At 40.3% G+C, this 22,187-nt stretch overlaps 1 protein-coding gene across 1 annotated transcript in view; it reads right to left on the bottom strand.

The window, feature by feature from the left end:
- The window catches only part of KIF6 (kinesin family member 6), a gene marked incomplete at its 3' end in the record, with an annotated part of 382,214 nt that overhangs the window by 272,315 nt on the left and 87,712 nt on the right, over positions 1–22,187 (bottom strand). Inside the window, exons 5-6 of the mRNA XM_079781145.1 lie at positions 19,068–19,177; positions 3,991–4,120 (exon numbers count right to left, since the gene is read on the bottom strand). Of these exons, the coding sequence (XP_079637271.1) occupies positions 3,991–4,120; positions 19,068–19,177 (240 nt within the window). The remainder of the gene's footprint in view (positions 1–3,990; positions 4,121–19,067; positions 19,178–22,187) is intronic.

Raw genomic sequence — 22,187 nt, 5'->3', positions numbered from 1 at the left:
ACTGCAGCTAGCCTGATGCTAACCGGACCCGGCTGCATCATGGGACGGAAACTCTGGACACTGGCTTGGCTTTTAGCTCTACTGAAACCCAGCTACACTCCTTCTAGGACTGGAACAGGACTTTGGAAACCCAGGGGTGTAATCCCATGCAAATAAAAATCTCTCATCCTCCTGTGCGAGTCTCAGAAAATTCTCTTCCTGGAGATATTGTAAAGACACCACCCCCAGCACCCAGTGGAGAAAGGACACCCCAACTTCTCCAACAGCAAAGTCATACTTGCTACTGGTGGGCTTTGACACTGGGCCACACACAGTTCAGCTTTTAATATATTTATTCTCTTTGGCACAGCAATTCAACTTAAAATTTTTTTTTACCCTAAGGATATAATCAGGTCTTATTCAAAACATTGGTAGACTTAGAAAAATTATTTAAGAGTTCTGAATAAGTAAGAAGAGGATGAGGCTAATCTTGATCATTTTTCCTTAAAATGCTGGCTTTGAGAGAGAACTTGCAAGGGAAGAGCACTTCACTGGTGTCCCACATTTGCAGACTTTGTTTTGCAAATGTTTTCTGGTTACCATGGCAACTTCTGGATGTCTCTGTGTAAATGGGAATTTGGGGAGCTTATTTTGAGAAGAAAAAAAAAAAAGAATAGTGCTTTTTTTTATTTTTTATCCTGGTAAGCTTGTTCTGTGCTGTCAAATTACATTCTGACAGTGAGGTTTAATCTAGAACATGCTTCTTTAGAGACTGAATAATAAAGTATTTCCAGGGATTGACAGTTCTTTTTCATTTATATTTTTATGTATTTGCTTTCAATGAATTCAACAGATTAAACTGAAATGCTAAATACTTGCTATCCTTTTAAATAATTCAGAAATATATCCTCACTTGAAGAATTTGACACATGTGAGTGTGGTCATGGCACTTGTGGAATGAGGCACAAGGAAAGAACACGGCTCTGGGTCAGTCAGACCTGGATGCTCAGCCAGTGTTCTGACACCCTTAGCCTCAGTTTTCTCTATACAATAAGAATCAGAAATAATATAATTATACAGTGTCTACAACAATGTCAAGTCTTTTGAGTAAGTTCTCAGTATAACATCGTAGCTATTCTTACCAAAGAAAAAATAAAAGCAAGCCCAGAAACATCCCACATCTATTAGATTTGGTTTAAAACAATTAGGCTTTCCACTGGAAAATGGAATACATTAAAAACATAATGCATACCAGCACTATTTGAATTGACTTCTTCAGGTTTCAGTGTATTTATAATAATACTAGAGGCTCGGTGCATGAAATTCGTGCACAGGGAGGGGGGGGTCCCTCAGCCTGGCCTGAACCCTCTTGCAATCTGGGACCGCTGGATCCTAACTTCTCGCCTGCCTGCCTGCCTGATCGCCCCTAACCACTCTGCCTGCCTGCCTGATAGCCCCTAACTGCCTCTGCCTCAGCCCCCACACCTGGAACCTGGACTTATCTCCCTCTGGCCGGCTGCAGGCACCCAGGACCCCTGGCGGTGCCACCTGGGCCCCGGCTTTGTCAGGAAGGACGTCTGGAATGATGTCCGGTATATCTGGTCTAATTAGCATATTATCCTTTTATTAGTATAGACCCATGGTCGGCAAACTGTGGCTCTCGAGCCACATTCGGCTCTTTGGCCCCTTGAGAGTGGCTCTTCCACAAAATACCACGGCCTGGGCGAATCTATTTTGAAGAAGTGGCGTTAGAAGAAGTTTAAGTTTAAAAAATTTGGCTCTCAAAAGAAATTTCAATCGTTGTACTGTTAATATTTGACTCTGTTGACCAATGAGTTTGCTGACCACTGGTATAGATCATTAGATACTCCTCAGTAAGTAATAGGAAAAGACTGTGGGGATTTTGTAAGATGAAGGAACATGACTGATAAGCTTGTATAAAGGAAGTCTGAGATCCTCAAAACTTTATACCAGTGTGAAAAGATGCAGTGAGCTAAGTTGACAAACTAGATAGCAAAGGCCAAGCTTTTAAGCTTATAGAGGTCATGGTAAATAAGGGCCAGGAGCCCCCAATAACCCATTATAGATGAGGGGACACCGTGGGAACAGGCCTCGACTTCTCTCAAATGAGTGAGTCACTTCTGGAGGAAGTTAGCACTGAGGCAGAGACAGGCTTCTCTGCTTGTTTTCCAATAGCATTTATTCTCTTTGTCATATATCTCTGGTCTCTTGGTTTGCTGTTTATTAAACTGTGTATGAAGGAACAGGATTTTTAATGGGGCATACTAAATCTTTCATCATCAGACTCCTTAATTTTTAGTCTGCCTTTATTCCTTAATCTTTAATTATTGTGACAAATAAGAGCAACACAGATGACCACACAGGCAAAATGTTGAAGCAAAACACAAATGCCAGTTTTGTAAAGCAAAACAAGATATTCTGAAATTAGAAACTATGTAAAGATAACGAACTGTCAAATCTCAGAGGGAATGTCGGGGTGGTTAGGAAGAGATCAACCAAAGAACTTGTATGCATATATGCATAACCCATGGACACAGACTATGGGGTGCAGAAACCTGGGGCAGGGGGCAGGTGCAGGCTAGAAGGGGTCAATGGGGGAAATAAGGGGACATATGTAATGTTTTCAACAATAAAGATTAAAAACATCTTTGTAAAGGTCTCCTGAAATGAAAGTAATAGTTTAAGCATCTTTAAGTCCATATCATATGTGGCACATAAGCTCAATTTATAGAAGTTAGTCTATTGAAAAGTATTGACACAGAACTGTAAAAACCACCACCAACAACAACAAAAGTAAGGGCTCAACACAGAACCAGATGTCCACGCCGTATTTTCAGTATCTGCATTTGGTTTCCATTTATCTGTCTTGTATCTAAGGAAGCACATTCAAGAGAGTGAAAATGGGGCAGGAAGAAAGGTCAGTTGATAGACTTTCCCAGAATGCTTATCCTCCCAGCTTATTGTTCTCCCCTGCTGCTTGTCATCAGAGTCAGAGAAGCTGAGAGCATGGTTTAACCTTTTGCACTCGGATGTCGAGTGCAAATTACTCTTTGAATGTATCAATAATTTGAAATATAAAAAAATCCAAATAAATAAGTTTGTATGAAAAGAAACTCCAGTTTTTTATTCTACTGCTGCGCTTTGTAAAATCTGGGGTATTTAAAAAATTAAATCCTGAGTAGAATAAAGGAATCGAGAAAAAAGCAAGTGAGTGCAAAGGGTTAAGAAGGAAACTGCCAGGACTAACTGTCAGCTGAGCATTTGGGGAACAATCCCCCCACCCCCCGCACCACCCGCTCCTTTCCCCACAGAGTCACTGGATGACAGTCTCGTGACCCTTCACCTCCAGCCTGTAACTGGTTGAGGTCATGGTCCCCTGACCACGGCAGGTCAATCCTGGCTCCTGCCTTGGGATCCCAGGTAAAATGCAGGTGTCCAGTTAGATTTGAAGGTCAGCTTAACAACAAATAGTGTAAGTATGTCCCATATATTACACCGAAACATACTCATATTACACACTGTGGCAGTGTTCCCAGATCTGCCAGCAACAGCTGCCAATGCAGAGAGCACTTCCTGTGTCCCGTGCATTAATCCAAATACGTTATAAGTAATCCTCCACTGAATACATGAAAACATATGGAAATGTAAACACCAACACATGGGTAATTTGAGATTGGGAAGAATGAACTGTGTATTTTTAAATTGCAAACATTATGCAAAAATTCCTATAATTAAGATATTTAATGAGTTGTCATTCATTAGCTGCAAACCAATTTGTATAAAATTGGAAAACAGAAAAATTAAGAGTCTAGATGCTAGTTCCTGCTCATTAAGTAGCTGTTGAGCTTGGGAAAGTCTTCTGGCTTCTCTGGATCTAGGTTTCCTACTCAGCAGCTGAGAGTTCGATGGAATCGTGTGTAAGGTCCTTGCTGTCCCTAAAATCCCTGATCTCCTCCAGTGTGCTCACAGCTTCAGAGGACAGTCTCTTACCTCTGCAATCATCCTGTTGGTGTCTCCTAAGAAAAGCAGGTTCAGCGCCTCTTCCTCCGTGGTTGCCTGATGGCGAGACAGGTTTTTCAGGTGAATGTTCTGATCAGGGTCCTCCAATATTGTCACTTTCCTAGGAAATGGGAAACAACAGAAACGAGGTACCTTGAAAATGAAAGGAACTTGAAGTCTTTTTTTTATAGGCTTAGTTTTTAAAAGATGTAGAGTATGATGTCTTGAACTTATAAAAATCAAATAACACACAAGGCGGCAGACAGGAGTCAATTCACATCAAACACTGACATGTCCTTGACAGCACATCAAAGAGCTTTGGGGCTCCTGATTTAAAGCTACCTGTCTTTGCAATCATCAGATCACTAAATCATCTTGCAATGCATATTACCGAACTAAAAATGCAAATAGATAACCTTCTACCTATGTCAGGAAACTTGGCCATTTGTGTCATAATTCAGTTACTTACATTGGTAATGCACTGTTTTTTTTGCCAACTTTCCACCTTTTTTTTCAATTTCAATTTCTATGACATTTGAAATTGGTCAGCTCAGTAATCTAAACATGATGAGAATCGAGGCATCTGTCCTCCCTCTAGGAGTCATTGCCTTGTCTAGTTTTCTTATCAACATGAGTAAAAAATTCTCAAGAAGTCTTTTAAAAGCTTTAGTTTGTCATTATTATTCTTATGTCCATCAGATGTGTTTCTTCATCCTTTTTCTTTTACAATATGCCCTTTCTTTCCATTACATCCTTATCGTCAGAGTCTTGGGGCTGGAATTATGTTCATCTATCACAACTGCCTTCACGGGCATCCAAGTGTCAATGCCGTGTCCTCCCAGGTGAGTCCTAACCCTGCTCCCTGAGTGGCTTATCCATATTCTCCTTAACGTCCTTGAGCATTTGATGCCACTGAATACAACTTGGCCAAACTCCTCCTCCTTTGTTTCAAAGGCCTACAGATGCAAGCAATGCAATTAGTAGGGAGAGTTCCCGTCTGCCTTTTGAGTGTTGCCTTCCTGACCTTCTTGAGAATTGTTAAGGAAAGGGAATCTGATCACTTACAAGTACTGCACTTGCTTGAACACTTGGGATCGAGGATAATAAGTAAAGGTGGGCATCATCTGCCATTACATCTCTAAAAATACAATTTGCAAGTAAACATTTGTCACTCGCCTGTTTATAAAAACACCCCGACAATACCTTAAAAATGAAGATTTTTAAAATACCATAATTTTCACCTTTCTCTTTTGTAAGGAGGTTATCTGACTTTCAGATGTGATCTGTGGGCATTTAGAGTACCAATCACAGGAAGAAAGTGTAGCTCTCCCCGCACATCTGTGACCAATATGTCACTAATTATGTGATTCTTTGCCGAGTTTTGGACTCCTTTTTGTCTCCTTCAACAATACCAACTAAGATGGAAAAAGATCTCTTCCTTTAATGAAAACAAGTGTATTTTATTTATTTTTCAACAAGACTCATAAGTAAGCTTATTAAAAATGCTTGTGAGTCCAAAAATGCTTGGAAAACATGAAGGCACCTTTAACTGAAATGGATGAATTGTGTTCTATTTTTAGGAACCTCCTTTATTCCTTAAATTTTATTTTCACCCTGATCCTTTTGAAGTGCTCGAGAAGATTTGGCTAAATTCAATCTCTAGGGACACAGAAGTTAGAAACCTTCCTAAATCCACAGGTTCTGGGTAATATTGGAAGGAAGATAAAAGTATGAAATAAGTGATGAGATGGTACATAAAAAGTGGGAGGAGAGTCCTGTCTCTTTCAACATGAAGATAAAAAGAATTCTCCAACTCTGAGGCAGTCACCTCTCACGTGTGTGGTGAGACTAAGACAGATGCAGTGCTATTCTGTGCAAGTTCAGAAGAGGGGGAGGGAGCAGCAGAAAGTGAGTCAAACAGGAGGATGCTCGCACTCACTGGGCACCAAGCATGCCAGACACCTGCGGTGTTTCATTTAATCCAGGTGTTCCCACCTTGGCTGCACACAGGAACCACCTGCGGAATTTAAACAACACACAAGACCAACACTGGTGCCAGGTCCCTCCTGAGATTCTGATTTGATTGTCCTGGGGTGTGGTCTGGGTATCGGAATCTGTAAAAGCTCCAGGCAATTCTCATGTGCAGCCAAGGTTGAGAGCCACTAGCTTCATCTTTCATTACCCTTCAAGGCAGACATATGGGGAGGATTGTGGTTGCTTCATCTTACTTTCCACCCAGCTCCACCCCATGCCCAACTGGGAAAGTTATTCATCTTCTTGGTTGTCACTGAAGTCACTCTTGAGCCACATCTGATTGGCAAGGTCACATCTTAATAGCCTGTCCTTCCCTGGGAAGTTCCTTTTCTACCTCCCTGACCATGCAGCTGCTTGGTCAACTAGGCACAACAGTAACTAAAGCTCAGGCGAGGATTATGGGTACACCTAAACCTCCACAGGGTTTATATCATTGCTGAGTCAACCTAAGTGATAGTAAGGACACAGCATACATATATCTCTCACCATTATTTCACTGAAATAAAAAACATGGAAAATAAGCAACTATGGCATTCTAAGAGTGTTCACTTACTGGACAACCTAAATGGATTTAGGATTATATTCTGCTAGAGGCTGGCTGCGTGAATTCGTGCACAAGTGGGATCCCGTGGCCTGGCCAGTGATGGGGGCCATGGGGCCATCGGGGCCATCTTGCTCAGTCCCGATCGGGGCCTATTGGGGCTGGACAGCCAGGGGGGACGGACCGTTGGAGGTTGGCTGTGGGAGCGCACTGACCACCAGGGGGCAGCTCCTACATTAAGCATCTGCCCCCTGGTGGTCAGTGTGCATCATAGCAATTGGTCTACCGGTCGACCAGTAGTAAAGGTCACTTAGGCTTTTGTGTGTGTGTGTGTGTGTGTGTGTGTGTGTGTATACTAGAGGCCTGATATACGAAATTCATGCAAGAGTAGGCCTTCCTTCCCCAAGCTGCCTGCACCGGCTTCCCTCTGGCACCTGGGACCTGGGCTTCTCTCCGGCCGCCAGCAGGCACCCGGGACCCAGGCTTCCCTCACATCCCCAGCTTCATCTGGAAGGACATCCGGTCTAATTAGCATATTATGCTTTTATTATTATAGATAGAAATAGTAATTAGGAGCATAAGGTAGAAAGTGTTTGTGAAATGTCACCAGTGACATTTGGCTAAGCTACTTTTTTTCTGGTGCAGAGCCTTTGATCTCCAGTGTGGCTACTTCAGAACCATTGGACTTCTATATTTGCTGGTCCAGCTTTGTCAGTTTGATCAAAATAACTCTGCACATGCCCCCTTCTCTGCATCTCATTTTCAGCTATCTTTCATATCACTACACATTTGTCTGACTTCTGATATTACGGTTCCCTCACTATTTTCTGATTTCCTGCCCAGGGAGACTTTGAAACGTAAATAAAAAGGCAGGATGGTGTCCAAAGTAATTTAGCTTCTTTCATGGCTGTGCCCCTGCTTAGGGCGCATCTCAGGGCACCTTATGAAAGACTCCATCTCTGGCATCCACATGGATTCTTCTGCGGTACAAATTTCTCTCTCCAATCAGGATCGCCCTGGCCAGCTCTTCTCCTTCAATTCTTGCCTGGTTTCTGCCCAATCCCTTGGGCAGGAGGCTCTGGACTTTGCTTATTGCCCTGCCTGTCCTCATTGAAAAATCCCTTTTCACTAAGCCTTGAGCCTGTGTGTCAGCCCCATCCCATCTCATGCCTTTGCTCAGAAAAGCCCAGTCATGCCCTGGGTACTACCTCTCACCTAGGTGGGCTAATCTGGGAGTGAGAATGTCTTAAACTGCCGCGGGTGGAATGCTTTTTCAAAGTTGGAGGAAATAAGAACCATTAGCAAAAGTTTCTCCTCAAGTTGCTTCCTTCCTGGCACTTTCTTTCCCCCACTCTCTCACAAATCAATAGCTATTTCCTGAATCCTTAGTCGCCACTTGATTCTGACTGTAATTTTCGTGGGCTTGAAAGACGGCTTTATTAGAGTTTCTTAAATAAACATCCCAATTCCAAGATGGAAACCCCCAAACTATTTATTTGATTCTTTTTGAAAGGGCTTGTGAGTCGTTTTTCCTACAAAATGTTTCTAAAAAGTTTAGATTTCAAACAAAAGTCTCTGATAGTCTTAACTTGGACACCTAAGTGGAAAAGTTTTGCTAAGTATACTCGGTCTGCTTAATGATGGGGAAGAAGCAAGCTTTGTATTTTCTCTGTAAACAGAGAATCTTTTCCATTTAGCTAAGTAATTGGAATTTGCAGGCTCTTTCTAACTGAAGACATATAAAGAGCAATAGCCAAGCTCTTGTTCTCAATAATGGAAGCCATCAATGAAAGAACCTCCCCAGCCCCCTCGCCCGCCTCCACAACATTCCAACACCACCAACTTGCCCAACAGGAACTTTCCAGGAGTTACTGCAATGAATCTGGTTTCTCATTTTCATGTTACAGGCAAATGTTGCCATAGGTGATTTCTTTTCTTTTCTTTTCTTTTCTTTTCTTTTCTTTTCTTTTCTTTTCTTTTCTTTTCTTTTTTTCTTTTCTTTTCTCTCTTTCTTTTCTTTTCTTTTTTTCTACTTGCGAATGCCCCATGCCATTGTGCAGACAGGGCACTATATAATGGTACCTTGTCCCAGGGGCTGCAATGAACATAATGAGGTTGTATATTTATTATGACAAATGTTGGTCAGAGTAAAGTGTCATCTAACAAAACCAGCATATTACAACAATTTTCCAGTAAATGGCAGGGGTGCCTTTTAATAATTCACATGAAGGTGCCATATGGACTAGACTGGTAGCCCTGTTTAGTGACCTTGACTTAGGCAGGCCTCATGAAAATGGGAGGGGAACCACCAGGTTCTTCTAAGTAACTAGATATGTTTTGCATATTGTAAACAAGGTCTCACTATTTACTTTAATAAAGAGAATATTCTCTAGTGCAGCAGTTTTCAAACTCCTTTAATGTTCTACCCAATTCTCAAAAGTTCTCTATGGTGAAGATTTGGAGAAAAGAGGAGATGTACAATTTTAGAAGAAATATGTAAGGGGGGCCCTCCTTCCTGTATTTTAATAACTTCAAAGGTACATTTTCTTTATATTGATTTTTTTGAATCTAAAATATTTCATTTGTTATAAATTATGAAGAGTTGAAACATATCAATTGAGAAAGTTTTATGAAGCTACAATACATTTTTGTATTGGTCTTAACCTAGACGTGTAGTAGGCAGTTAGACAGAGATAAAGCAGAGCAAGGACTATGGGCCAGGCATAGAAGGTCACCGGGGTGGAAAGCCCCGGGTGTCTAGCAACGGACAATTGTAAGGCCCCAAGGTGACCCTTCCTCGCCTAGTATGTTGCTGGTCATTTTGTTTGGAAGCCCTGACCCTTCCTCCCTAGAGATAACATCTAGGCCTCAGTTGTATTTCAGCTTCAGGCCCAGAAAAGCAGCAAAACCAGACCCCCTGCCCTGGTGCTAACCTATCAATGAGTGGAGAACCCAGCCCTGAAAGGACACGCCTGGGAAGCTGATGAATATTCTATTAAGATCTTTCCCTGGGACCTCCTTAAAATCTCCACCCTTAAAACCTTTAGGATGAAAGGCCTAGCTCTCCCTTCTGGGAGCCCGCCCTTGCCTTTCCCCTCTCCTTCCTACCCCCAGGGGAGTCACCTTGACTTTCCTCACTTCTAAGCTCCAAGGGTCCTTCCTTTACGTCTATAACTTGTTTCCTAAGCCCATTTCTTCTACAAATTACTTCTTCTACCTCTGTGGTGTTCCAAATAAATGTTCTCTTATAGTTTGTGTCTTGAATTCTTTCCTAGCCAGTACCAAGGTGGCTGAACCCAGGCCCCACTGGTCTAACACCTGGTCTAACACCAACAGACAGAACAAGCTAAAAGTAATGGATATTTCTGCTATTTAACTACTATTGAGATAATTTTAAAACTCTTTCTAGTAGCTCCAAATTATATTTTTTCTTTATAATTTTATCTAACATTAGATCTTTTTATGGATAAGGAAAAATATAGCCAATCACGTGACATTTTAGAAATTAAGTTATTTAATTAAACCTACTAAATACACCCGGTTCTCTAGCAAATATTTAAGGAAAATTTATACTAATTTTCTACAATCTCTTTTAAAGAATAGAAGCAAAAGTAATACTTTCTAAGTCTTTCTGTGAGGCCAGCATTACGCTAATACCAAAACTAGACAAACACAGCACAAGAAAAGATAATTATAGACCAATATTTCTAATGAAAATAGATGCAAAAATCCTCAACAAAATATTAGCAAATCGAATCCAATAACATATAACGATAATTATAAACCACAATCAAGTGAAATTTATTTCAGGTATACAAAGCTAGTTCAACATTCAAAAATCAATTATATAATCCATCACATCAACACACTGAAAAAAGAAAAATCACATAACCATATCAATACTAGTAGATACAGCAAAACCATTTGACAAAATCTGACACCCATTCATGATACAAACTTTCAGTAGACTAGGAATGTAGAGGAACATTCTCAACATGATAAAGACTATTACAAAGACATACAGCTAACATCCCACCAAATGGTGAGGAACTCAAAGCATTCCCACTAAGATCAGATATAAGGCAAGGATGTCCTCTCTCACCACTGCTCTTCAACTTTGTACTGGAAATCTTCACTGATGCAATAATGCCAAAAAAAAAAAAAAAAGAAGAAGAAGAAGGAGAAGGAGGAGGAGGAGAAGAGGAAGAAGAAGAAGAAGAAGAGGAAGAAGAAGAAGAAGAAGAAGAAGAAGAAGAAGAAGAAGAAGAAGAAGAAGAAGAAGAAGAAGAAGAAGAAGAAAAAGAAAGAAAGAAAGAAAGAAAGAAAGAAAGAAAGAAAGAAAGAAAGAAAGAAAGAAAGAAAGAAGGAAAGGGAGGGAGGGAGGAAGGAAGGAAGAAAGAAAGAGAAAAGAAAAAGAAAGAAAGGAAGAAAAAAAGGTATATGAATTGGAAGGAAGAAATAAAACTGTCTTTGTTGACAGATGGCATAATCATCTATGTAGAAAATCTAAAAGAATTAAAGGGGGAAAAAAGCTGCTGGAATTGTGATTATAGCAACAATGTAGACTACAAGGTTAATATACAAAGCCAATTGCTCTCTTATATACCAGCAATGACTGGGTGGCAATTGAAATAAAAAACAAAATACCATTTACATTAGCACCCAACAAAATGAAATAATTAGGTATAAATCTAACAAAATATGCACAAGATCTATGGGAAGAAAACTACAAAACTCTGGTGAAAGAAATAGAAGAGGAACTAAATAAATGGAGAGATATTCCATGTTCATGGATAGAAAGACTCAATATTGTACAGATATCAGTTCTTTCCAACTTGATATATGGATTCAATGTAATCCCAATAAAAATCACAGCAAGGTATTTTGTGGATATTGACAAAATAATTTGAGTTTATATAGAGAGGCAAAAGATGCAGAATAGCAAATAAATATTGAAGAACAAAATTGGAGGACCAACACTACCAACTTTAAGACTTACATAGATCTTACCCTAGCTGGTTTGGCTCAGTGGATAGAGCGTCGGCCTGTGGACTAAAGGGTCCTGGGTTTGATTCTGGTCAAGGGCATGCACCTCAGTTGCAGACTCCTCCCCGGCCAGGGGCCCTGGTCAGGGCTTGTACAGGAGGCAACCAATTGATGTATTTCTCTCACATCGATGTTTCTCTCTATCTTTTCCTCTCTCTTCCATTCTCTCTAAAAATCAATGGAAAAATATCCTCGAGTGAGGATTAACAACAACAAAACAACAAAAATACTTACATAGATCAATGGAACAGAAATAGACCCACATAAATATGGTCAGCTGATCTTTCAAATGGATCAAAGGCAATACGATGAAGCAAAGACAGTCTCTTCATCAAATGGTGCTAAAACACTGAACATGCAAATAGATTAATGTAGACATAGACCTTACATTTTTCACAAAAATGAACTCAAAATGGATCATAGATCTAAATGTAAAATGTAAAACTATTAAAATACTACAAGGTAACAGAGAAAAACCTAGATAACCTGGGGTATGGTGATGCCTTTTTAGATACAACAGGGAAGACATGATTCCTGAAAGAAATAACTGATAAAGTGGATTTCATTAAAATTAAAAACATTGGTTCCACAAAAGATAATGTCAGCAGAATTAGGAGATAAGCCACAGACTTGGAGAAAACATTTGTAAAAGACACAGCCAATAAAAGACTGTTATCCCAAATATAAAAAGAACTCTTAAAACTCAACAATACAAAAACAAACAACCCAAGTAAGAAATAAGGAAAAGATCTGAACAGACACCTCACCAAAGAAGATACATAGATGGAAAATAAGCATATGAAAATATGCTCTACATGATATGTCATCAGGGAAATGTAAATGAAAACAACAATGAGATAGTACTACACACCTATAGAAATGGCCAACATCTGGAACATTAAGAACATCAAACTGGTGAGGCTGTGGAGCAACAGGAACTCTCATACATTGCTGGTGGGAATGCAAAATGGTACAGCCACTTTGGAAGATAGTTTGGCTGTTTTTTACAAAACATATTTTACCATATGATCCAGAAATTGTGCTCCTTTATATTTACCTAAAAGGGGTTGAAAACCATGTTCTCAAAAAACCTGTACATGGACGTTTACAGCAGCTGTATTCATCACTTAAAAAACTTGGAGGCAGCCAAGATGTCCTTCAGTAGGTAAATTAATAAATAAACTTGGTACATCCAAACAATGGGATATTATTCAACATTAAAAAGAAGTGAGCTATTAAGCCATGGATATTACTAAGTGAAAAGGCTACATACTGTATGATTATAGCTACATGACATTCTGGAGAAGGCATGCAGATGACTTAGAGCTGCCGTAGTCTCACATCAACCAATGTGAGCCCACATCAACCAATCATTTTTCTGTCATAGCCCAGTTCAGTCCTTTCACACCAGGGTCTCTGCTCCCATGACCCTCAATGGTTTCCTAATTTACTGGCATATGCCAAGACCAGAGATCTGATTGAGCTAAGAGCTGGCAGTGCTGCTGAGGTGGGAGCAGTGCTGAGTCCGCCTAGAGCAGTGGTTCTCAACCTTCCTAATGCCACGACCCTTTAATACAGTTCCTCATGTTGTGGTGACCTCCAACCATAAAATTATTTTCGTTGATACTTCATAACTGTAATTTTGCTACTGTTATGAATTGTAATGTAAATATCTGATATGCAGGATGTCTTAGGCGACCCCTGTGAAAGGGTCGTTTGACCCCCAAAGGGGTTGCAACCCACAGGTTGAGAACTTCTGGCCTAGAGAGAGGACATGTGGGGAAGAGTCTTCAGAACAAAATCTAGGTGACTAAGAGGAAAGGTCACATCAGATAGATCAGAGGGATCACCTGGACCAGGTGATAAAGGTTTGCAGGTAGCATACTTATCTCCCTGCTCTGAAACATTCATAGAAGTTAGTCTATGTATCGTTCAGTCGATTACAATTGACCTTGTGTTTTCAGATTGAATTTTTGGATAGTTGAAGACATTTAACAAGATGCAAATTAGTCATCAGAAACCAAAGATCTGACTGATGCTACTCAGGCTGCCCAGGGCTACACCTTGACTGTCCAATCCTCGCACTCATCTTTCCAGTCTTACTGTTCTCACCTACTCCCTGACTGGTCCCAGTCCCACAGGTCCGTAACTGTCACAGAAAGAGCTACACACATCAAGTTCACTACCGTGTTTCCACATGGACGCCACACCCCACTGCCCTTCCTATGCCCCCTCAGGGGCTACTTCACCTGTCACCTTCTCCATGAATCTCTCCCTGGTCGCACAACCTGATGTGGTTTCTTTCTCCTGTAAGTGCTTGTCATTCTGGTGCCTCTCTTACGATGCTGCTCATATTCCTCCTTATGCTGTTCTGTATTAGTGTTGCCCACTCGATGGGTTCCAGGAGAGCAAAGACTTAAGTTAGTAAACTCAGTGCCCAGCACAGTGTGTGGAGCAAAGTTGGATCTCAAGAAATGTTTACTGAATAACTGAGTGATTCAACACGACTAGACTAAAGCCCTGAGGGCAGAGGCTGAGCATTAATCCTTTTTGTAACTCTTGGGGCGCTTTGCAGTGTTTTATATTGATTAGGTATTAGAAACCTGGTGAATTAAATTTAACATTTGTTAACTCTTTTTTTCCTTTGATGACAAATTACTTAAAAAACACAACACAGCCAACATTTCAATACTAGATTCTGAAGTCTACTGACTTTCTTTGTAACAATAATAACCATGACCAACTTTGGAACCTTAAATGGAATACATGTCCCTATTTAGGAATACTAAAATTACACCAAAGTAAGGTGACTATTTTCCCTACAGTGGAGACTAGCAGTTATACTGTTTTACTTCATGAGACACACTTAGATTCTAACTATATTCTTTTTATAGCATATGATATAAAGAGTTTTCAAAAACAGAGGTTCTATTTTCATTTAAATTACTAAATAAAGAATAGACTTAATACACATATGTGTGTATATACATATATCTCTCTATATAAATATACGGTCAATTACTTTTTAAAGTTATATTTTATTTTTAGTGTTGACATTATTACAGATGTTCCCCATTGCTCCCTCTCTTTGTTCCTCTCCACCCAGACCCACCCTCCCCTCCTCTGGCCCTCACTACATTCTTACCTGTGTCTATGCACTATGCATATAAGTTTTTGGCTATTCCCTTTACCTTCTTTCATCCTGTCTGCCCCACCCCCTTACTCTCTGACAGCTGTCAGTCTGTTCTCTGTATCCATACTTCTGTTTCTAGTTTGTTTGTCACTTCATTTTGTTCATTAGATTCCACATATAAGTGAGACCTTTTGGTACTTGTCTTTCTCTGACTGGCTTATTTCATGCTGTCGCAAAAGGTAAGAGATCCTTCCTTTTTACAGATGCATAGTGTCCCATTGTGCAAATGTACCGCAGCTTTTTTATCTGTTCATCTATTGATGGACACTTGTGCTGTTTCTTGATCTTGGCTATTGTAAACAATGCTCCTATAAGCATAGGGGTGCATATATTCTTTCTGATTGGTGTTTCAGGAGTCTTAGGATATATTCCCAAAAGTGGGATTGCTGGATCAAAAGGCAGTTCCATTTTTAATTTTTGAAGAAACTCCATATTGTTTTGAATTTGGCAAAGTAGCAGGATACAAAATAAATACCATATCCAGAAATCAATGGCATTTCTATACACCAATAATGAATTATCAGAAAGAGAAACTAAGAAACAATCTCATTTACTATTACAACAACAACAACAAAATAAGGTACTTGGAATAAATTTAACCAAGGAGGTAAAAGTATGGGACATTAAAGAATGAAACTGAGGAAGATACAAATAAGTGGAAGCACATACCATGTTCATGGATTGTTAGAATTAATATCATTAAAATGTCTACTACCCAAAACAATCTAGAGATTCAATGCAATCCCTATTAAAATACCCATGACATATTTCATAGATCTAGAAAAAATATTCTAAAAATTTATATGGAACCAAAAAAGACCCAGAACAGCCTCAGCAATCTTGAGAAAGAAGAACAAAGTTGGAGGGATCACAATACTGGATATCAAACCATAGCACAAGGCCACTGTAATCAAATCAGCCTGGTACAGGCACAAGAACAGGCATATAGATCAGTGGAACAGAACAGAGAGCCCAGAAATCTACTCATGCCTCTATGGTCAATTAATATTTGACAGAGGAGCCAATTACTTTTAATTAAACTTTTTATTGTATGATAATTATAGGTCCACGTGCAGCTGTAAGATATAATGCAGAGAGATCCCATGTACCTGTATCCGAGGTATCACAACCAGGACAATGGCATTGACACAATCCACTGACCTATTCAGACGTTTCAGTTTTTCTTGTACTTGTGTGTGTTTGTGTCACGCAGGCAGTTTTGTGTATCCACAGCCACAGTCAAAATACAGAATAGCCCATCACCACAAGGATCCCGCACTGGCCTGGAGAACCATCCCCAATTCCCTCCCTAATTCCTTCAACCACGAATCTGTTATCTATTTCTGTAACTTTGCCATTTAAAGATATTACATAAATGTTTTTAGATAGATTTGCAAATAATATCATACAGCACTTAGCCTTTTGGGAATGGCTTTTTCACTCACCCTGGAGATTCACTCAAGTTGTTACATGTATCAATAAGTCATTCCTTTTGTTATTGTAGTTTTATTAACTATAGGTCCATAATTTACATTAGGGGTCATTCTTTGTGTTGTAAATTTTCATAGACACAAAGAACAGATTAGGGTTGCCAGAGGTGGGGGTGGAAGGAATGGGTAAACTGTTTTTTTTGTGTTTGTTTGTTGTTGTTTTTTTAGTTTAAATATATTGGAAACAATAACAACAAAAACAGGGTTTCTTATAGAAAGGCTGAATCCATAGCTGGGTAACAAAAATAATAAATACAAGGTCAGTTTAAGGTAAGTCATGCCAGATAAGTTGAACTTCATGAAGTTATGAAGCTATTTTTTCTTTCACATATCATGCTTTGGTATTGTATCTAAAAACTCATTGCTAGAAAACTGTGGTACATCTACACAATGGAATACTACGCTGCTGTAAAAAGGAAGGAATTCTTACCATTTGCAACAGCATGGATGGAACTGGAGAGCATTATGCTAAGTGAAATAAGCCAGTCAGTGAAAGAAAAATATCGCATGATCTCACTCATTTATGGATAATAAAGAACATTATAAACTGATGAACAAAAATAGATACAGAGGCAGAGAAGCATCAAACAGACTGTCAAACTACAGCAGGAAGGCTGGGGAGGGTAGGAGCGAGGGAGATAAGAGACCAACCGAAGGACTTGTATGCATGCCTATAAGCATAACCAATGGACGCAAGACTCTGGGGGTGGGGGTTAGGGCATGTGCCGGGGGGTAGGAGAGGCCGGGGAAAGGTCAATGGGGGGCGGGGGGGAAGGAGACATATGTACTACTCTTTGTAATACTTTAAACAATAAAATAAAATAAAAATAAATAAAAATAAAAACAACTATAGTCACATTTGCAAATCGATGGACTTTAGTCTGGCACTCCGACATCATGTATAGGAAGGCCACCCCACCCAGTCAGGTTTCCTAATGGAGCTCCTTTTTAGGGCCACGACTCCTTAGTTCTCTATACCCCGCACTAAGATCTTGAAGCTCTCTTTGCTACACTGGCATGAAGGCAAGAGCTCTACTTTTCCATCCTTGCTCTACCATTAACCAATTAGTTTTGAAACCCTGGGCAAGTCACGCCTCTTACAGCTTCCTTTCCTCAACCAGAAAAATGAGGAGGGCACCAACCTACACGATTCACCTTCTCTTCAAATCCAATCAAAGCCAGGGTGGTGAGCATAATCCATGAATTTCATTTCTCACTTATTTATTGTTGCATATCTCTCCTTACATGTTACATCTCTTCCTTCATGTTCATTATAGCCAAGCCCTTCACTTCTGGATTATTGCTAAGCTGGTTTAAGTTCCTCAGTGTAGACATGACTTGTTCAATGTAGTTTTAAGTGAGATTTAGCATGGAGGTATATAGGTCGTACTGGAGCTAGAAAACAACAAGTCACCTGTTAAAATGAAGAGCAATCTCTCACCAAAGCCTCTTGTCTGAGTCCCTCAGAAGCTGGCTTTTACTTCACACAAATCCTCAACACCTGGCCTTTCCAACCTCGCCTCGTATCTTTAATGCTGTTGTTCCTACGAGGAGAGTTCTACCTTTTTGGATGGTACCCAGAGAGTTTGGTATATGTCAGCTCACAAGAATGAAACCAGGGAACTAGACAGGCAGGACTTCAGTGAGAGCTGCTCCCAGGTCAAGAGTGTGTGAAGCCACTCTTTCTGGTGGCAATGGTAATTAATGAATACTGGACAACAGAATCTTTTTGTAATATAGTGGATATTTTTTTAGTAGTGATAGGAAACTTTTACCTTTCTATAAATGTAATTCCAATAGTTTCTTTAAGGCCAATTTCTTCCACGAAGTAAGTAATTTTTCCTTCCTCTCAATCCTTTTCTTTCCCTTTCCTTTAATTTTTATACAAATATTTATTGTACCGACAAACATCCCCTTTTCTAACTTTCTCTAATGAATACTATAAACACAAAAGAGATGATATGTAAAAACATTCAAACAATAATGGGAGAATATATATAAAGATGGTTTACAAATTAAACAACTGGTTGCTGATCTTTTTTTGGTAGAGGATTAATATATTTTTAAATTGTTTTAGAATATTTAATAAGAAGAATATTAAAGTGTGTTTTCTTGGCTCTGGCATCTTCTGATATATGAAGATGTCTGGACAAAGTATATGCAGTTACCAATTAACATATGTCTAATTTAGGCAGATATTCAAACAAGCAGTGAGTAATGTTATAGAAATGCTGGCAGGGTAACTTACTCTATTATTAGATAAGCTCTGAAGACTCTATTTATAGGTGGGTCACGAAACCATCAGTGCCAATCGTGACCAAATGATTGTCACTGTTAGTCTTAATGATAGTCAAGAAGCTCTTTTTGCTCCTCTGGCATTTTCTCTCTTTCAGATTCTCTCATTGCTGCTGGAAGCCTAAGTTAAACGCCTTCTTCAGAGAAAGGCCAATCGGAGGGGTGAAGGGTTCCATAGGGCAGGAGCTGAGTGGGACTGCCTGGTCCCATCAGTCCTCTCAGCTCACACTCCCAGGACACTCACTGCTCTCCCTCTACCAACTCCAAGAGATTTTCCCAAAAAGTGAGCTCTAAGCTATTTTAGTTCCTATCACTAGTGAGAAAATATCCATTATACCACAAAAAGATTCTGTTATCCAGTGTTTGTTAATTATAGTGGAGACCAGAAACATGCAAAAGTTTCAGAGAAAACAATTGCAGGAAACATCTGAAAGTAATTTTCCCCGTTCTTTGTTGTTCTGCTACTCACGGCAAGTCTTCCAAACTGGAGGCTTCGTGTCTTGGATCCAAGAGATCATAACCACATTCATTGTAGATTTCCAAGTAAGAAATGTGCGTTGTGTATATTTTGCTGCTGTCCTGATAGGAAAAGGGAGAGACGTTATTTAATGGCTCTAATAACGATTCAGCTCAGAGGAAGATGAACACGTTGATCGTGTAGCTTCCTCACAGTTTCTCTCTCACTATGTGTGGTTTACATTTTTGGTTCGTGACACTTTCAAGTTGCCAGCTATCATAAGCACAAAGCTTTTTTCTTTTTTAATGGCCAATACCTATGATTACAAGCAACTTCAGTTTGTTACTTTATATTGGTTCCACGTAATACGTAAAACGCAATACACATTTACAATTAGCTAACGTGGTTGCAAAACTCTATAGCACCATTTTTTACTTTCCAGACCAAAAAAAGAAAGGTTACTAAGAAAAAACAAATTTACATTCTGTGAACAGTCTATTCATAAAAGATCACAGAATTGTTACTTTGGTTTAAAAACTTCAGTAGCAAAAGAGTTTTCATCCTTAATCACAAGTCTTTTTAAACTTTTCTAATATTCAAACTTTCTAAGGACAAATAGATAATGGACAATAATTAGCTAATGTAAAGTTAATTCAGGGGACAGAAATGGTTTAGGTCAATTAGGTAATCACAGAGTGGACATTACCAGTCCACTGCCTATACTTTACCCGGTTAATTTTTCTGGCCCAAGTGGCAAATCAGGACTGTTCTGCTACTGAATAGAGAGGTATTTTCTGTGGGCCATGCTGAAATGCAATGGCATAGGTGTCAATGAAATTAGGATAAAAAGTTGAGCGGACTGGTTCTGTGGTTCTTGTCTTAGCTCTGTCAACAGACAAAAACAAAACAAAACAAAACAAAAAAAAAAACCAAAAAAACAAAAAAACCCCACTCGCACTGCAGTGGAATGAAACAGGGACTTTTTCAGTTCTTGAGAAACTTCCGAGTTCAGTTTTTAATACAAAATAACAAATGACAGCACCTGTTTGTCATAATAGGGGAACATGTTTGCACCTGTGCCAGAGGTCAGCAGGTTGTCATAGTGAATGTTCCGAGAGGGTTTACTTAAGATGACCTTCCTGGTTAATTCTCACCCACATCCAAGACAACCCATTTACCAGGCGTCTTTCAAGGGGAGAGAGGACCAGTCGCAGAGATGGGGAGAGAAGCTGGAGTCCTAGTCCTACCAGCTGTGAGCCCTGCTAGGTCAGGCCTCAGTTGCCGTAGCATTAAAGTAAGGAAGCTGGATAATGAGTTCCTACATGTTCTTCACATTAAAATTAATACAATTCTCTGGTCCTGAAATGGCTCAAACTACTGAAATAAAGATACCACCATTTCACTAAAACAAACTAATACATGGAAAATTACAGGAAGTTTCAGCCAGCCCATGACTGTAGTAAAATGTTCAAGCCACAGCTGAAATCTCATGTTCTCCTGCTCTGTGAAGGTGACGGCATGGACTGAATCTCCACACAAAAAAATTTTTCCCAACTGCACACTGGAAACACAACCCATGTCGGTGTCTCCGGCTGCTTCTCCTGCAAGTGATCCATGAGTTACACTAGCATCCTAGTGCAGTGAAGGCACCATTCCAACATAATCCTTTGGGTTGAAGTTTGGCTTAGTGCAGTCATCAGAGACGATAAATACTAGATAGACTCTGTGTGGCCTTTATCCTAATGCATGTTTCCTAAAACATTCCATGAAATACTCATGGAAAAACTGATCCATCATCCACACATACAGGGTGGGCAAAAGTAGGTTTACAGTTGTGAGTATGTGAAACAGAGTTTATTCTTGCATTATTATTTATTAACTAGTGGCCCTGTGCACAAAATTCGTGCACGGGGGATGGGTGGGAGGGGGGAAGTGTGTTCCTCAGCCCGGCCTGTACCCTCTCCAATCTGGGACCCCTTGAAGGATGTCCTACTGCCGGTTTACAGGGATTGGCCTAAACCGGCAGTCAGACATCCCTCTCACAATCCGGGACTGCTGGCTCCTAACCGCTCACCTGCCTGCCTGCCTGATTGCCCCTAACCACTCTGCCTGCCGGCCTGCTCGCCCCCAACTGCCCCCTGCCACCAACCTGCTTGTCCCCAACTGCCCCCCTGCCAGCCTGCTCACGCCCAACTGCCCTCCCTGCTGGCCTTCTCACCCCACTTTCCTTCCCCACTGGCCTGCTCACCCCAACTGCCCCCCTGCTGGCCTGCTCACTCCAAACTGCACCCCCGCTGTCCTGATCACCTCCAACTGACCCCTACTGATGACCTGCTCACCCCCAACTGGCCCCCCTGCTGGTCTGCTTACCCCTAATGGCCCCTGCCATCCCATCCTGGCCTGATCACCCCCCGGTGACCCAAGGTCCCAGCCCCTCCTTTTTTCCTTTTTCTTTTTTTTTTTTCAGCACCTCCTTGAGCGGAGGCCAAGGCTGATTGGAAGCAGGTATCTAGGATTTATTTATCTTCTATAATTGAAACTTTGTAGCCTTGAGCGGAGGCCAGGGCGGGCAGGAAGCTTGGCTTTCTCCATTGCCGGGGCAACCCAAGCCTCCTGCTTGCTCCAGCTCCGTGGCCAGCCGCCATCTTGGTTGGGTTAATTTGCATACTTGCTCATGATTGGCTTGTGGGCATAGCGGAGTGGTGGTTAATTTGCATGTTTATCTTTTATTAGTGTAGATTATTGTATTATTTTCCAACAGACAATTGTAAACCCACTTTTGCCCCACCCTGTATATGCTGTTTCTCTCTATAAGATTCTCAGAGCACATTATAGGCCATTGCAACATGTTTCTAAAACTTATCTGAAGATATCTTAAATATTCCATAGATTATGGTTTGAGATTTGAGCATACTCCTCTGAACTCATAGCATCAGACAAAAGACAAGGTTTAAATATGGGCTCTGTCATTTATACCCTTATCCTCAGTTGAAAATGGGGATAGTAACCCTCATCTTGCAGATCTGTTGTGAGAAAAATAGAGCTCTATATTTAAAATACAACCAAAATGTGTGGTCTGTAATAAACTACAATAAACTGTAGCTGTCACTGCTATTATTGTTGGTGTTGTCA

The sequence above is a fragment of the Cnephaeus nilssonii genome, assembly GCF_951640355.1.
Source record: "Cnephaeus nilssonii genome assembly, chromosome: 9".
NCBI lineage: Eukaryota > Metazoa > Chordata > Mammalia > Chiroptera > Vespertilionidae > Cnephaeus > Cnephaeus nilssonii.
The sequence above is the reverse complement of the archived record's forward strand: the minus strand, read 5'-3'. Positions and strand labels throughout refer to the sequence as shown.